Below are 18,392 nucleotides of genomic sequence, written 5' to 3' on the forward strand. Positions count from 1 at the left end.
TGATGAAAGCTACAGTGCTTCCCCACATGATTTAGCCTTATTTGTAATGACTTGTAATTGTAATTCAAAAACAATTCAATATAAAAAAAATAAAACTGAAAAAAGATAATTTGAAAAAAATCATAACAAGAAGCTATGCGGAGAGACACTGTAGCAATCCACAATGTTTTATGAGCAAAGCTATAATACTTTCCCCACATGATTAAACTTTATTACAAAGTTAAATTTTAATCAACTTAATATTTTAAAAAATAAAATCAACAAAAATGATTTTGAAAAAAAATATTACAGAAAAAGAAAACACAAAAGAAACTGGAAAAAAACTATGTGAAGAAAAATTGTATCAATCCATAGTGTTTTTTGAGGAAAAACTTGTATTTACAATTCTTAACCAGCTTAATATTTAAAAAATAAAATTGACAAAGATAATTTTAGGAAAAAACATAACGAAAACAGAAAAAAACCATGTGGAAAAAAACACTGTAGCAACCAGCAGTAATTTTCGAGGAAAGTTAAAGTGTTTTCCTCACATATTGTAACTGTAATTTTTAACCAGCTCAATATTAAAAAATAAAATAAAAAAAAGATAATTTCAGAGAAAACCATAAAAAAACCATGTGGAGAAACACTGTAGCAATAAACAATGTTTTAAAAAAAATTACAAAACTAAATTCTCAATCAGCTTCATATTAAAAAAAAAAATCAAAAAATATAATTTTGAAAAATAAAGAAATAAAATAAAAAAAATATGTGGAAAAACATCGCAACAATCCACAGTATTTTCAAGAAAAAAAATACAAAGCAAAAATTTTAACCAAGTCAATATTTAAAAAGTAAAATCAACAAAAATAATTTTGAAAAAAACAAAAAGAAAAAATAAATGAAAAAAAAAATAGGAAAGTTGAAAAAACAAAAATAATTTTGAAAAAAAAATTGAAAAAAAAACAAAAAAAAGGGAAAGGTCAATAAAAAAAATAAAAAAAGGAATCACCGTGAATTACTGTTGTAATTCATATTAAAATGTGTGTGGGGAAACAGTGATTTCCCCACACCATTTAGAGTATGTTGTAATATGCATTTTACTTGTTGGTTCTCGAACCATTAATTTGATATTTTTACCATGGTTTCAAGGATTATTCCATGCGAATAGGTTTGAAAAAGGACATAATTAATAGGAAAAAAATAACTTATAAAAACACAAGAAAGCAAACTTTGCCTCATAATATTAGATTAGCCATCATATTTCTTCGTATTTTTCATTTTGGTTCCGTATCATTGAATTTTTCTAATCTAACAATGTGTTTACAAATTGGTCATCGATTTGGGCTCATGTAATTGAAAAAAAAAATTACTGTCCTCAGTACATGTTATACTTGTGCTGTTCATAAACAATTGGTCGTCTATATTGCAACGAATTGTCAGCTATAGTGTTGGCACAATAAATCACTTGGTTTTTTTTTTTGGAAAATATGATGTAAATTGTATTTTTAAAAATTGTATTTTTTTATCTAAAATAAATTTTTTTATATTTTTAAAATCATTTTGATACGTATATATTAAAAATAATTTTTTAAAAATAAAAATAAATTTTTGTTAATATATTTTTAAATAAAAAATATTTTAAATTATAATTGCTATCATAATCTCCAACCGTTCAAAACGAGCAACTAAACAGCAAGGCAAGCATATATTTGAGAATCGAGACGCTCAAGGGTGAAAGAAAAACTTGGATAGGCCATGTTTTCACATTTAGGTCAGGGTGGTGGAAAAGTCTACATTTGACTACATAAAATAAAATAAGAATTTTTTTTAATATTGATACAATTTTATCAAATATTTGTCAAACTAGTACATGTCAAAATAATAATAATTGAGAAATAGTATGATTAAAAATAATAGCTTAACAATGATGGGAATAGAAACAACTTTAACAAAAAAAAAAAAAATCAAATCACAAACTAACCATGATTTCAAACTATAATTATAAAGGTAAAAAGCAAACCTTAAACACTAACATTAATCTCTAATTCTGAAAACAAACATTAAATTTTTTGAATTTCTTGGCTTTTTTATTTTCTTTTAGGATGGGGTTGTATTGGATTAATGATGAACCCTAAACAAATTAAATAATAAAAAAAAGCAAAAAAACCCAAAAGATTTGTTTTTAGAGTTATTAATTAGTGTTTTTTTAAGGTTTAATGATAGTGATTGTGCTTAAGGTTTGTTTTAAGATTCAAGTTATGATTTAAGAGTGAAGTATTGTTTAAAATTTGTATTTAATATTAGCTTGATAATAAAGTTATGATTAGTTTATGGTTTAATTTTTTTTTTCAAAATTGTTTTTATCAAAGTTGTTATTTACAATCATACAATTTCTTAAATATTTTTTTGTGTATGTTCTACTTTGTCAAAAATTTTGAAAGAAATATTGTTAAAAAGGAAAAAATACCCAAAAGAAAATTAAGAAAAAGAAAAGCAGAAAAATTAAGACGGATAAGGCAAAATATACACTGGAGTTTAACACTACTAGAGCAAAGGCCCAGAGAAAAACTTCAAGGGCACCCATCTTTCTCTCTAATTTACAAACCCCTTTTTAACCCCTCAAAGTTTTTTTCCTTTGCTGCACTCACAAATACTACAATTGAAGACAATCACACGAAAAATCCCCCTAACGCTGTCGTTCTCACAACCGCCAGGTTGCCGGTTTTACCCTTCCGGCGAACAACTCCTCTATTACTACCTCACAAAGTAGAACCGCACCTTTCCCAGCGACACCGATGATCTCGATGGCTATGATTTGATTGAGTTGCCGTTTGATTTACGTGTTATGCGTATGGTTATAAAGGGAGGAAGAGGCGCTGGTATTGTTATTCGAAGAAAGGCTAAAGGAGGGAATTGGAGGAGAAGTGACAGGTTTAGAAATGTTGTTCTGGGTCCAGGTGGGAAGGTTGTTTTGGGGACAAGTAATAGGTTTGTTTTGTATTTGGGGAGTTCTGTTAAGAGTGCAGTCAGGACTGATTGGCTTTTACACGAGTATGCTCCTGTTCATCATTTGGAGGTAATTTTAAATTTTGGGCCTTCCTTCTTCTTATTTTTTCTTATAATGTTGAGTAATTAGTTGTATTATTTTGATTAGGAGTTGTGGATTTTATGATTTTATTATTGTAGTTTGTGGATTTGAGGTTGGCATTTTAGGACTACGAACTGAATGCTGGTTGTTTAGTTACTTGCTTTTATAATAAGATTAGGGTCTTGTGAATTGTGAAATTAATTTTGTTTTATGTATTTGTTATTAATCTCGTTTTTATGCTCGGGGAATACTTGGAAGTGTTAGCAGGCTTCACACGTTGGAGCTTATCTTAGTAATTAGTAATCTTTAATGCAGTAAAATGGTCCTGTGCGGTGCTTTCTTAGATTCGAGTTATTTTCATTCCATTCCATTTGTTGATAAGGATACTACTGATGCACTAGTGTGAAATCAACTATCAATTAAAGACTTATTTCTGCAAAAAAAAATTTAATTAATTCTGCAACTGGTAGATGGATCTTGTTTCACAATTGTTGTCTACTTGCTTTCCGCGTTCTTCCTTTCATTAAAAGCATAACTAAAGAAGCAAATCTTCGAGTGGAAAGGCTAATTTAACTCCAATTTAGTGATTTAGCTAAAGTGAGTTTCATCTGGTTTAGTTACTCTTGATTCCTTCTTTCTTTCTTTCTTTCTTTCCACTTCCAGATACATATAAACACAAACCAAACACTGACACGGATTTATATATTGCTAGACCCAGGGATGAATCTGGACTTGGTAAACTGGGAGGGCCAAAACATATAATTTTGATTTTGGCGGCCCATTTCATAAAAGTGCCTTGAAAGTTTAAGGGAAGGGGGAATTTTGAGAATTTTTCAAACTTTGAGAGGGCTAGGGCCACCCATTCCCACCCCAAAAAAAACAATTTTTCAGGGATACCATGATCAAGCTCACAGTCTTGATTCTAACATGTCAGATTGCTGTGTTATACCACCTGTCTTTTTTTCCCATTTTAAAAAATCGATGTGGTGTGTAGTGATCTATTTAATAGCTATTCTTGTTTTGAATGAATTTATTATTTATCTTATCTATTGAGTTTTTTCTATTTAGATTAAGTTTCAAGATTTTTGGCAATCTCGATAAAGAATTATTTAATTCAATTGATTTTTGTTACTATTGCAAAACCTCATTATATTATCTGCCTGCAGGCTTCGTTTGTCCTGTGTGAGGTATATGTCAAGTCTCACTGAGGAAAAGCATTCCTGAGAATGCTAAGTTCCTGTGCTGAAGAAAGTATTTCTGCTGTACACAACAATGGCACTCAGCATGATGGATTCCTCACACCCAACATTGCCAAGCCTGAAGTGCAATGACTGCTTGGTTGATATGAAAAATGCTTTAAGATTGGGTAGAGAACTCAATGGCCGAGTCACAACTAGACCTGTTTCTATTTCCAGTTTCCAGTGTCCATCAGGCAGCCAATCCAAAGACCTGGTAAGATTCTTATGATATTTAGGCCAATTGATTTAGCTGGATTATATCCACCATTATTGTGTCACATTTCCGACCCTAATTTTATTTTTTTCGCACGTTCTTTTTCTTGCTATTAGGAGGCACTATTATTTATTCATACATAGCATGTAAATTATACACGTGCTATAGATTTTTGCTTTTCCTTTGCATCGTGAATGCAAGTGGAAGATTATTGTTAGGGTTTTTAAGTAGCATAACTTGTATTGGTGTAACTTATATGGATTAACATCTTAGCAATATGGCTATGTTTCTTACAATTGCAATATTTTTTTGATATGCTTGTTTCATTTGAACGCAGGAAGTATGATTGGCAGTCAAGACTTCAAAGTTTATGGAGTTCCAAAAATATATGAAGCAATTTGATGGTAAAAATTACATATTTTGACAAATTGTCACATTCTCTGTTTTCTCTTTATTCCTATGAGTCCTCATTGATACTTCGACCTTAGTTGTGTTCTCAATATCGTGAAACTGCCTTTTACTTTAATGCCCACTTCTACTACATCTTTTACTGTCTGATGCGCATGATGTGTATCTGACTATCTGTTGCATATATAACTGTGACTTCTTTCTGAAGCAATATTTGACATATTATAATGGCCAAGTATACATGGAATTTAGCTGGTTTCTGCGTTCACGTGTTCTGTTTTCTCATGATAAGTCATTTGCCCCCCTCAAGGTGCTAATAAATGTCGTTTTTCCTTCCTGGAGCACAGGTTAGGACATCTAGGCACATTGATGGTAACATGTCTGCAGATGCTGAAACTGCCCAACAGTTGCTATCCATTTTAGAGAGAGAAAGCTTTTGACTTGGATGATTTTGCAGATAAGCTTGCAGATTGATTGTCCAAGTCAAAAGCTGATAGAATTAATTTTGAAACTATGTAGATATTAACCTCAAGCATCAAGGACAATTGATTCAAAAGGGATTTGAAAACCATAGAAGGAATTCATTGAAAGAGTTATTTTCAAAGATTTGTGGAAACTTGACTTCTCAGGGTTATTGTTGCCTGAAACAATATATTTGAGAAATGGTTTAGAAACCATAAACTGAATTTATTGGAAGAGTTTAGTTTTTGATGAGAAGTGGATGCTAACCCTAATGCTCAGGGTTAGTATATTCAAGAAGGGGTTTAGAATCCATTGAAGGAATGGCTTTGTCATTCGAGGTGAATGCCTGTAGTTTTCTTTTCTCCCATCCTGTTAAAGGAACTGCACAGAAATTCTTCCTGTAATTCATGTGCAGATTTCCTGTGCCTGATATGAGGCTTTTTTCTCCAGTAGAAGCAACAAGATCAATGTGTTGGATGATGGCAAGTTCAAATATTAAATCTTTGAGAATCGGCTGCTTCACCTGGCTTTATGATCTTGCTATTGTTCTATTGATGGTGGATTGTTTCTTTGTATCTATGAGAAGATGTTATTTACCGTATTCTTCCCAGCCTTGCCCTTGCAATTGGACTTGTACCGGCCCATGCTTTGTTCTCTAGCATCTGGATTATGGATACCTATTGTAAATTAATCTCCTCTTCCCTCTCACGAAACTTTAAGCTTACCTTGTTATGTGTTTCATTTCTGAACTCTGCTGTGGCATATTTGGATTGTTTCTCATGACTTATGAATCCTGGATATATCTTTATATAATGATGCCGTGCAACGTCTCTTAATTTATGGGCCTTGATCTGTCAGCTGATGCAGAGTGTGATGCTGGCAAATCATTTGAATCGGAATTGGTTATTAGCAGTTTAATCACAAGTCCCCTCATGCATCGTAATTGTTATCAAGTTCATTTTCCCTTTTGTGTTCTTAACTTGAACTGCTGCTGGAGCTGTACGATTAAACTATGTGGGTAATCTCTCTCTCTCCCTTTCTCTCTCTCTCTCTCTCAATGTTGAATAGACTGATTTCTTTTCAGTTGTAATCCGAATAACTCTTGAATATATTTAAGAGCCAAAACAATAGGCTTTTTTTATTTGAATAGACGTGTAATATGCTTTAAAACACTGAGTTTTATTTATTTATTTATTTAATGCGTTTTTTGGTTGTAGGCTTATAGTTGATTAGTGTCCATCTCCACCTGTAGGGGATTGTGGGTTATTGCTGGGTTGTTTGGTGGATGAAATACCAATAGCCTGCTCCACCACCAACCTCTCTACCCTTGACAATATATATACATGATACTGCGTCTGCAATACAATAAAGCCGCATCTCGCAAGGTGGTTTGGTCAGTGCATTCATTGTGAATTGTCATATGGAAGCTGAAAATAATTCCATGAGTACTCATTCGCCTCAGTTTTACTTTTTTTTTTTTTTACTTTTTTTCTTTTTACTTTTTTAATAAGAAAGCGTTAGTGCTATGAATTATTTTGGAACTGAGTTACAATGACGACAGAAAGCTGCATTGTCAATGAATCCCGAATTAGTGCCCTGCTGTCGAATTACATCGAGCAAGTGGACCTAGTACGATGGTTTTCTTTTTTTTCCTTTCACTCCTCTTTTCTCTTTCCTCAATCCTTCAAGTTTAATCTCTGGGTTGGGCAACTGGCATCCCTTTCATTGATGAAGTATTTTATTCTCCCCCCCCACCCCCCCTCTCTCCTTTTCCCGTGAATGCTTGTGTGACACTTGACGTCTTGTTCATCTTGTGTATGCGTCCAATAACCGAGCCATTATCTGCGGTTTGAACGAGATGGTTGTTTTTCTCGCAGGCCATCCTCGTGCTGTTTAAAGTCAAGACAGGAATCGAGTGGCTGTGGCTTGAGGTCATTAGTCGCCAGGCGATCTTGTGCCCTCTCAGGTTCATATGAACCATCTTGTGTTTTTCAGCCTTGTTTTCTCTTATGTGTAGATTTAATTCTGGAGGAACAGAGTTGTCATGTGCTTAATCATTACCAAGGATCCAACTTCCACCTCTCCACATATGTTCACACATGCTGATGGAGGTGGGTCATCTCAATCTTTGTGTTCTCGCAGACCCAGTTGAGGCTCATGAGTTTTGCTCCCTCAAATTAATTGCTTCCATAACCACACACCCACCTTTCATAAAAGCTTTGAGACCTAATCTCATAATTGCCATCAACTATAATCCCTTTTGCTAGAGGACTCGTTCTTCATTAACATCCAGCCCATAATCCTCCTCTGCTGCCCCCCATAGCTGCTAGTGTGTATTGAGGGAAAAAAAAAAAGAGTCAAATTAACTTGCTTACTCTATATTTTTCAATTATTACATTCAAGTGTTGGGCCACGTGAAACTGGAGCGAAGTTAAAAAGAAAAAAAAATGATAGATAGGAGTGGCCTTGGCGTTTTCCTTAGCCACCATGCCTTAGGCTTTCCAAGTTTTTTCTACATTGACAATAGCGTTGCAGGTTTCTAAATATTCACTTATTAAAGTGGGAGAATAATCAATCTTATCTCCTTCCGAATTAATATTCAAATAACTTTGAAATGTGCCATTACGCAATGGTTTATCTAAGCATAATCCATGTGGACAGATTAGAGCCCATTTTCGTGGCCAGAAATAATTACTCAGAAAAGATTACACGTAAGAAAAGGCGAGGCAACCAACCTTCTTTGAAGGAGAGGAGAGGAAACAAGTAAATAATAATAATAATAATGAAAATAGAAAGGGTGCCAAGGGACCAAAGCCGAGAAGAATAATAGGCCCACGCCACGATTGAGATATGAAGGGCAAGACTCAGGAGGCTAGATTTTTAAAGGAAGTTTAGACGGAACCTGCTAAGGTACTTGCAAGGGAACTTGGGGGGCCTTTCTCAGGCAAAGTAAATAAATACTGCTGTCAATTTGGAGGGCTACTTGGATTCTTGTAAACCTAAAGATTGATTGATGCCCAGCTAAACAACCATCCCAATTTTGATAAATTCCACCGCCCTCTTCTACGCCGACAATGTACTCGAGACATTTAACCATTAGGACATGTTTTAACCTCCTCTTCTTCCCTTCACCCACTCGCCTGTGATCCATGCACCAAGGGGAAAAAAAAACATAACAAAAAACAAAAGCCATGTAACAGGAAATAAGTACGTAAATAGTTAGTCAAAAAAGCAATCAGATTTTTAGGTAAGGCAAGAAAATCTAAGTCATCTAACAGCGGGCCCCAAACAATTATATCAGTGCCACGTATGCAAGATTTAATTTGTAATTTTTGTGACAACTCAAAACATATTGCAGGTCCAGTCACCTAAAAAAACACACATGTGATGGTAAAAAAAAAAAGAGGAGTGCTTGGCGTGAAGAAGATGGAAACAACAAGGTGAGCATGGGCCCCGTTGGCTTCGCCGCGCATTGGAAGTAGAGACCATTCTTTCCTCCTTTCTAATCTCTCCCCGGCCTCGCTTTAACTGATAGCCATCTCTATTTTCTTTCTTTTCCCATTTATTATTATTGCAAGATTACCGCTGCTTTTCTTTTCTTTTTTCAAAAAAAAAAAAAAAAAAACTGATTAAAAAAAATGTTTCACTATTGAAATTAAGATAAATAAAAAACATCCTCTTAACAATCTCATTAAGACTGTATATACGCAATGTTACAACACAAACAACATTCTTTCAAGGAAATCATTGTATACTGTCATCCAGCTCGCGCTGGTAAATTATTGCTCGTATTAATTTCTTTGTTCTTCGTTTCAGAGTTTAGAGATCAGTTATTTTGTGCGCGCGTGTGAATTGATAGTATTGATCGGTAAAGAGTGGTAAATGTTTTGTATAATTCCAAAATTAGTTTTCCTAATCAAACAGTGAAGTATTAAAAGAAAAGGAAAAGAAAAAGGAAAAAGAAAAGTCACATGGAGAGGAGGGAGGAAGAGCTGGTAAGCGGCCCGAGAGGGGGACACCTCCTTTGCCTAGTTGTTGTTGCTATTTGGTGTTGATGTCGTTGTTTGTATTTTTATTTGAATTTATATAATTAATAATAAAGTCCTTGTTTAGAGAAACCGATCATTCTCTCTTTCATCTCTCTATTTCTTGGTGGTCGAATGGGTTATTTAGTAAATTACTGATTACTGTCCTCTTTTAATCTCTCTACCTTTTTCTCCCTTACATACATACAAACATACATTGCATCCCTCATATCTCATATCCTCCTCCTCCTCCTCGCTTCTCCCCCTCTCTCACGCCCCCCCCCCCCCTCTCTCCTTTCTTTCGGTGAGGGTTTTGTTTTTATTTATTTTTCTCTTTCTTTTCTCGAGAAAGAGAAGCCAACACAGAAGAAAGGAGGCTTCTTCCTTCATTTTTTTGGTGTTGTTGAGGCCTAATAATTTATTCTTTTTGTGTTCTTACTGCAGATTGTTAGATCGATCGGGGTTCTTTTCTTAGGTAAACTTTTTTTCTGTGTTAATTCAATTTTTTAGCTTGATCGGTTGATGATATGATTGGTTATGGTGTTTGATTGTTTGATTTTTGTTGTTATTTCATTGAGCTGCTAAAAGCTAATTTTATGTGGGGGTTTTGTTTGTTTCCATTTTTATAAGCTTTTTTCTTTTTTTCTCTCTCTTTATTGTAACTGTTTTTTTTTAATTAATTTATTTAAAATATTCTTATGTTTCGAATCACTTAATTGACTGCAGAATTGATTTTTGTGCGGTTTCAAATCTCACCCAGATTTGATGAGAATTCGTTATTATTACCATCGCAAATTCTGTATCCAAGAATAAACTCGTCCGTGATTTCAAAAGCTCAACTAAACCTAGCCGTATCCAAAGAATTTGTCCTGTAATTTCTTCAACCTCCAACCAGCTATATACTTTTTTTCAATGAATATCACCAGCAAAACACCACATTTCAACCCTAAAGTGAAACAAACTCTCATCGTAATAGCAAAACGCAAGTTCCTCAAAATTACCGTCATCGACCTCCTTGTAAAAATCAAAAGCCACCCGCAATCGAAGAGAGCCAAAAAAATATAGAAAAGGAAGCTATTTAAGAGATAAGACGAGATAAGGTGAAGGGAATTGAGAAGAATAAAACAGAGAGAGAGAGGATGGACAGAGTTCGTGAATAAGGGGAAACCTTTGCTCTTGTTTTTTATTTTCCCTCTTTTTTTACAACAGAAACCCTTTGTTCTTATCCACCCATATGTAGAAGACGGAAAACAGAGACCAGTTTAGAACTAAAATCTCTACTCCAAGAGCCAACGTTTGTTTCTAACCTTTTATTTTAGAATACAGCTCTAGGAGTGATGTTAAAACTAAAATCTTATTTGTTTATTGTCCAATATTAAAAAAAAAAATTATTGAATTCAATCGCACTAATATCATTCCAAACAGAGAATTTAAATCCAAAATCAATAGATTTCAATTTTACTGTAAGAAATGAATTCAATTTCATCGTGGAATTGGTTTCAAACATGCTGTTAAGCTGATTCTGATTTTGATGGGGCTTTTGGGTTCATGAGATTGGTCCTGAGTGGTTGTTGAGGAGCTAGAAAAAATTTTGCCTTTTAATCTCTGCTGTGTCTATCTATGGATGTGTTTAATTCAAGCATCCTCTTTTTGTTGATGATGTTAAGAAATTCTTACCCTTTGATTATTTGATTTGGTTGGTTATGAATTTGAGTTGCACCTTCTTTGCAGTTGAGTTCTTTATTTCATCTGATTTTAATTGTCTCTTTTGGTGTATGACTGTTGAGTTGTGGTCGGAATTTGGTTTTGATGTTTGGGAAAGGGAAGGTATGAATAGAAAGCTTACTTGGGTATATGGTATGAAAAGTTCATTGGATAGACCTGAAAATAAATGCTTCTTTACCACAATGTGATCCTTAGTTCTTTGTTTTTGTTGAGATGAAGTTATGCAGGCTTTTGCATTTTGAAAGTTTATCCAGTACTTGAATGATATTCTTGTACTCCCAATACATTCCCCTCATACACTCATTATTCTTGTTTTATATAGGAAAAAAAGTGCTCATAAACTATCTTAATGGCTAATAAAATTATAATGTGGGTTGGTTTGGGTATATATCTTTTGCTCAAATCCAGAAAAAAATTCCACTGCCCTCATCTTCTGGGCCTTGTGAGCAATCGCAAGCTTCTATGCGAATAGAAGTGCATATATTTTCCAAATTTCTAGACAAATTAGAACATATTGATCTTGACTGATTTCTAGGTTGAATTAATTACTTTATTCCTATCCTTTTGGTTTTAGATTTCATTTTCTTTATGGTATTTTTTTTCAGGTGTAGTGCATATTGCTGTTTGTGTTGGAATTTTCTTCAGTCTTTTACCTATAATTTATAAGGGACATTGACATTAGCCCTAATGCAAGGGCAGAGAAGTATCATTGGCTCCTTGCCAGAAACCCTGGACTTTGACCATGGATCCACTTCTGGTAATGCAATCATAGATCAGCAAATTTGCTTGAGTAACATGCGAAATCCAGCGGAAAACCGATTGACGGAGTTTATGCTATCACCTAGTCGAATGAACAATCCATATGCAAATTCTATTGATCAAGAACGGCAAAATTTGAGTGGCTGGAGCTTAGGTGAACCCAGTTCCAGTGGGCAACAAAACCAGGCAAGTCATGATGATCGGAAACTGGAACATGGATGGTCATCTTCTGCGAGTAGCTCTGCTGGAGCTGGTCCAAGGTTAGAAGAAAGGCGATATGAACCAACAAATATTCTTTCACTAAACAGGGTAAATGTGAACCCACAATTTGAGCGGATTTCCAACCCGGATGCAATTCCACAGAATATCAACTTGAATGCTGGTTTTGTTGGTCATGGGGGTGATAATTGTCAAGTAATGGATGCCTCTGCTATTTACAAGCCTATTGGCGCAGAAAGTGAGCGGAACTCACCTGCTAGTGGTCCAGATAATTTCTTGCGTCCTGGAAATGGGGGATACTTAATGGAACAGAATGATGGAAGACCAGGTTGTTCATTGGATGGTCGCCGACAATCCTGCAAAAGAAAGGCTGTTGAGGGGAATATTGGCCAGTCATCTGTGGCTGGAAGTTCTAGCTTCTATCAGCGGTCAGAGAGTAATCCATGGCCTGGGGTTCCCAATCGATATGATGCAGGCAGCAGTTTAAGTATATCTGCTCCATCGGAACAAGTGAACCCCAGACTTGGACTTGGAGTAAGAGGACTAGCTTGTGATGCTATCCCAGAATCAGCAGTTGCTGAACGTGCAGAAAGCTCCCATAGAAATTTCCGTTTGAGGATCAATTCTTCAAATCAAGAATCTTCTCCCCCCTCTTTATTTTCTACAGGAAGCACCGTAAGGCGTTCCAGTTTATCATCCTCCCACCGCTCATCAAGACCTCTTCCGATTGATCATTCGTTGGACTTCAGGTCATCATCAGCCATGGATAGTATAACTCCTCAAAATCAGCCAGTTATCCCAGCTCCAGCTTTGCCACAGAATGTGCAATCATTTAGATGGAATGAAAGCTCAAGCTCGAGAACTGGTACTTCATCAAGTTCCATTAGCTTGGATGATAGAGAGGAACCCAATGCAAGAAACATAACAAGACACATATGGGAACATCCTATATTTGCTCCTGCGACTGAGTTGAGAACTTCAGTTAGGAATCCAGGCAATAGAAGTTTAACCAGTGGACAGGTAAGTGGCCCTGGAAATGTTGGTTCTACATCTCGGACTGGAGCAAGCCCAGGTATCCACCCTCTATCTGCCCCAACGTGGGGTCCTCATACCAATCCTCCTTCAAGAAATTCACGAAGACTAGCTGAGTATGCTCGTCGATCATTGTTTTCTTCTTCTTCTGCTGCTGCTGATACTGGAGGCCAGAGCAGTACTCATTCCCCATTCCATTCTGGTGCTTCCAGCTCAGAAGATACAGTGCCTTCATCTGGAGCTGGTAACCAGGGTCTTCATCGACCACATCCAAGATCAGCATCATGGTTGGAGAGACAAGGTGATGGTGTACTGGGAATTCCTTATCCTCTGCGAGCTTTGTCCAGTGAAGGAAGAAGCAGGCTTGTTGTCTCCGAGGTCTGTTTCTTGTCTTCTGTCAGGATTTTAAGTATTTTCATTTAATTTTAAAGGTGGTTTGACATTTGATGTTATCATCGTTTTTTCTCACCGTTGCTAGTTGTCATCAAAGTTCTCTTTTCTTTCCTTCTCTCTCTCTCTGTATTTCTACTGAAGGTTTAGTTCTGGTTTATATGCAAGTGCTGGATAATGCTTTATCAACTTGCTAGGGTATTTCTACTGAAGGTTTAGTTCTGGCTTATATGCAAGTGCTGGATAATGCTTTATCAACTTGCTAGCTTCCTCTTAATGAAGTATAACTTTGTTGCAACTTTGGTCGGCCAACAACAGAGATTTCTGGAGTTAGGAGAAATTTCCTTTTCTCTGTCTCTCCTTTCAAACATCTCGGAAGAATACAGTGCATTTTCTTTCTTAGTTTCTTTTGGCTGTTAAATTTGTCGATTAAATTGACATAATAATCATTAAAAAGTCCGTGCTTTGTGTTATGCATAAATATTGTTTTCTGATTTTTGTGTGGTATACTTTGTATTGACTAGAAGTTAGTGAATTTTTTTGGTTTCAAGACAGTCATTACTATTCAAAGTTGTTCCTTTTATAATACAATACCATGCTTCTCTATGGACATCTTTCTGGTGATGAGTTGGGCTCCTTTAATTTTTTAATGTATTACTTAAAGCAAGCATGATTGGACTCAGTCTACTCTTTTACAGGGTTTTTGACACATACCCCTTCTTATATTTATTTTGGGTTTTTGCCCTTGGTCTCTAAAAACTGCTCTTATGAGTTTTCTTTTCATGTTTCCTAAAAGTGTTTGGAACTTTGAAAAACCAAAAACTCAGTAGTTCTGCTGGTAGTTTTTATTTTTTAATTTTAGATATCGTTTCTGCAGGTTATCACTAACTGTCCCCTCTCATTCTCAATCACTACCATTCTCCACTGTCGGTTGGCAGCCACCAGTAGTTGATTGCCAACCAGTCAGAGGTTGCCAATAGTTGATTGGTCAGAGTTAATCTGTTGTCAACCTGTTATTTGGAGTCACTGGTCGCCAGTGGTTAGTTGATGGCCATCTGCTGGTTGGCAATGGCATCCACTGTGGTGGATTGCCAACTGGTCAGAGTTTGGTTGGTAAGAGGTCGATGGTTATCAATTGTATATTAAGTCACCAGATTTTGGATTTCTCTTCCTTGTTTCTTCACCAAACAAATTATTGTGGCAAAAGTCCTCAGGGGATGAGGAATTCCCAGTACATATAACGTCACCAGTATACGCCACATACACTATAACCAATTGTACATTAAGAGTCACCAGAATAAAAACTGGAAACCAAAATCATGAAAATTACAAGTAGAAATTGGAACTTATACCAATTAATCCCAAAGTATTAACATGAACTTGGTGATTGGTTTTGAACTTTATTCATTGTCAATCTTTTATATCCACAAGTTTCATCAATTATTTTCGTACACCTCTTTTTTCATCCAATGACTGTTTTATCTGTTCTGATTATGTCAGCTGCCATACTGAATTTGAATAAAGAAAAATTAATGATGTTAAGAGGAAGGGAAAAAAAATGGTGTAATAGTGTGTGTTGCATTTAGTTCCATGGATTGATGTCTGTCATTTTCCAAGTCCCCTGATGTTTGTGAGTCTTGGCAAACGATTGTGGAGCTTAATTTGGTTTTTCTGTTTGTATAGCAGATTCGCAATGTCTTGGATCTCATGCGGAGGGGTGAAAGCTTGCGATTTGAGGTAAGAATTGTAGAAACTGTGTATGTTTCAGTTTATTACATGTTAAGTGGAAAGATGAGCTGTATGTGTAATTTGCTTTATTTATTTATTTATAAGCTGCTGGTGGTTAATGGCTTGAAAACAAAATCTTTAAACCACAAAAGGTGGATGGTTATAGCTGCTAAACGATATATATATATTTATATCGGTTTTGATCTTATTACGGTTCTGGAATGTTCATTAGTCACTTTGGTCTGGGATAAGTTGTGCAAATAATAAGGCCATTATCAAGCAAAGTTTGTTCACCATATTCATTTTCCCTCTTTTTAACGCAACAAAAGACCTGGAACCCACATTTTCTAAATATGTGAACTGTTGATCCCAATTTGCATGAGATGTTACTCGGGCATTTAACTTGAGGCTCTTTTCTGGTCCATTCACTGCCATCTGAGTAACATGTTATGCATTTGGAACAACATGCACTTCTGAGGTACAGATGCTAAACATTTTGTGATTCCCCCAACTGATAATTGGTCCCGGGGCCTGTGTATATTATTTTCAACTATATTATGTTGGGATGAACAACCAGGAAATTTTCTCCCATTATATAAACACTCTCATGCTAACAGATGAGTGAACTCACTTGTATTCTCAATAGTATCAGATTTTTAACTTCCGCTTCTGCTTGTGCAGGATGTTATGATTCTTGACCAATCAGTTTTGTTTGGAGCAGCTGACATGTATGATAGGCATAGGGATATGCGGCTTGATGTTGATAACATGTCTTATGAGGTGAATCTAAGAAACGGTTTCTTGGTGTCTTTTTTGTTGTGAAGACTGTTCTTGTAATGGATTTCTTTTCTGGAATTACAGGAGTTGCTGGCTTTGGAAGAGCGCATTGGAAATGTCAGTACTGGATTGAGCGAAGAAACTATTGTAAACAACTTAAAACAGCAGAAATACTCTGTTGCTGTTGGAGCGAAGGTGGAGGCTGAACCATGCTGCATTTGCCAGGTAATGATTTGTCCTCTGGATTGGTGCCTTGTGAGTCCAGAGGCTCTTCTTTGCTTCATTAATTATTTTCTTCCTTGCAGGAGGAATACAATGATGGAGAAGATCTTGGAACACTGGACTGCGGACATGATTTCCACGCGGGGTGTGTTAAGCAGTGGCTGATGCACAAGAATTGGTGCCCCATCTGCAAAACAACAGGACTTGCTACATGAGAAAGGGTAAAGATGTTCAGGCCATTACACCCGGTTGGTACACGGTTGTACGCGGAAAACGTGAGAGGCGTGGCCCTGGAAATTATCTCATATTTTGGTTACTGGATGGTGAGCGCAGCCATACACCCACCTATGCTGGTTGCCCTCATTGTCTTGGCAAGTCGGGAGTCATTTTTTCAAAAAAAAAAAACAAATAAAGAAAGAAAACATAATGCTAGTGGATGTTGCAACTGTCAAAAGAAGTGGGGATGCAGAAGTGGGATTCCAAATTTATTTATCATTGAAAGTTGGTGGATGCCGCAACTTTCAAAAGAAGTGGGAATTGCAAAAACTGGTTTCATACATTTTATTTATCGTTGAACGAGTAGTTTATGATATCAATTGAATATTCAACTGCCTTATTTTTATTTTATTTTTCTGTTTCAAGTACTGACCTCTTAAATTTGCAATTCTGGAGTTTTTGGAGAATTTGATAGTACTTTTTATTTTTTGTTTTTGGTTACGTTTTCTTATTCAAAATTTCCAGCGTAACTTGCTAGTTCACGGGCACCGTTGCAAATTCTAGTGCCGGATTAGATTAATACAGGGGTATTATTTCCTAGCAACGGATTAGGTACAAGCATGCGACGCAAACAAGGACTCAAACAAGGGGGTGATGGCGTCCCTTCCATATTCGTTTGTCTACCTTCCTACTCGCCAATTTTTATTTTTCGATTTATCGACACAAACTAGGTGCTGTCGACGTTGTACAATATTCTTTTTCCACTCACCCATTTTTATTTATATTTATTAGTTTGATACCCACAATGGAGGTGTTTTTCTTCAACAAAAAACAACATATGCGCAAACTGAAAAGTTTATATGCAAGTTTAATAAAATAATTGGAGAATTATATATATATATATAAATGATAATAAATAATTGGGAAGTTAATATAAAAATGTTGTTTAAAAAAATGATTAAATATTTTTTTTGGTTTGAAATTTAATTCTTAAAATTTTAATTGATTTAACTTAATAAAATTAAATTTTATTTTTAAATCGAGCATTATAAAATTGAATTGTATTTTTTAAGTCGACATAACTCATATGAAGTCAATCAAAACAAAATATTAACTCAACTTTAAATTAATTTAATGTAAAATGATTAAATTAAGAATAAAAAAAAGTCAATGGACAAAGAAAAAAACAATATAGGTAATTATTGCGACTTTAATTGGATTGTCTTTTTTCTATGTTGTATTTTCATTATTTTCTTAATATTTTTTCCATCTCCCATCGTCTCACTTATTCGTAATTCTAAACATCATTTTATGGTTTATCAATCATCAGTTTTATGAAACATAACTACAATGATTAAATAGGAAGCAAAATGACTCAATAAAAAAATAAAAAAAACAGAAGGATGCAAATGAAAACAAAATGACTTAATTTCAAACTTGTCGTACTAAGATATATAAGGATAGAAATGATTATTATCATAATTTTAAAACCAGATTTGAAGATCGACTCAGGGCAAGACCCATATCACCAATCAGAGGGCCAACTTGCGTCAATCCTAATTTTTTTTAAAATAAAATAACATTATTTTGACAAAAAAAACTCATCAGGTTTTTTTACTCGAGTCAACTAGGGATCGGGTAGACCCGGGTTTTGACCAGGTAAGGCCGAGTTAATCCTTCCTATATTTTTTTAAACTCGGATTGATCTAGACATTAAGTCTCAAGTCTACCCTCTGAGCTAGTCTATGTTTTATAATTAGAGCTATCACACTATTATTAATTTCAACACTTAATATAAATTAAAAAAAAATAATCTAATTATGTTTTTAAAATTATCTAAGTTTGACGGTAATATATATTAAAAATAAATAGACTATTTTATATTTTATTTTATCTTCTTCGCTATC

At 35.0% G+C, this 18,392-nt stretch overlaps 1 protein-coding gene and 1 pseudogene across 2 annotated transcripts; both read left to right on the forward strand.

The window, feature by feature from the left end:
- Positions 1 to 1,296: 1,296 nt before the first annotated feature.
- Positions 1,297 to 6,597, forward strand: LOC133690664 (NAC domain-containing protein JA2-like; annotated as a pseudogene).
- A 3,082-nt stretch (positions 6,598 to 9,679) lies between these two features.
- LOC133690815 (probable E3 ubiquitin-protein ligase RHG1A) lies at positions 9,680 to 16,952 on the forward strand. 2 transcript variants are annotated; one of them, XM_062111083.1, is made up of 8 exons: positions 9,680 to 9,892; positions 11,748 to 13,530; positions 14,420 to 14,486; positions 14,566 to 14,669; positions 15,229 to 15,279; positions 15,952 to 16,050; positions 16,132 to 16,272; positions 16,353 to 16,952. In XM_062111083.1, the coding sequence occupies exons 2-8, from the start codon at positions 11,830 to 11,832 to the stop codon at positions 16,482 to 16,484; spliced, it is 2,295 nt and encodes a 764-aa protein (XP_061967067.1). In that variant the 5' UTR covers positions 9,680 to 9,892; positions 11,748 to 11,829; the 3' UTR covers positions 16,485 to 16,952. The 2 variants fall into 2 exon arrangements, with proteins under 2 accessions (XP_061967067.1, XP_061967066.1); XM_062111082.1 differs by lacking the exons at positions 14,420 to 14,486; positions 14,566 to 14,669 and having other exon boundaries at positions 9,681 to 9,892; positions 15,226 to 15,279.
- The last annotated feature ends 1,440 nt before the right edge of the window (positions 16,953 to 18,392 follow it).

Source organism: Populus nigra, chromosome 4 (genome assembly GCF_951802175.1).
Source record: "Populus nigra chromosome 4, ddPopNigr1.1, whole genome shotgun sequence".
NCBI lineage: Eukaryota > Viridiplantae > Streptophyta > Magnoliopsida > Malpighiales > Salicaceae > Populus > Populus nigra.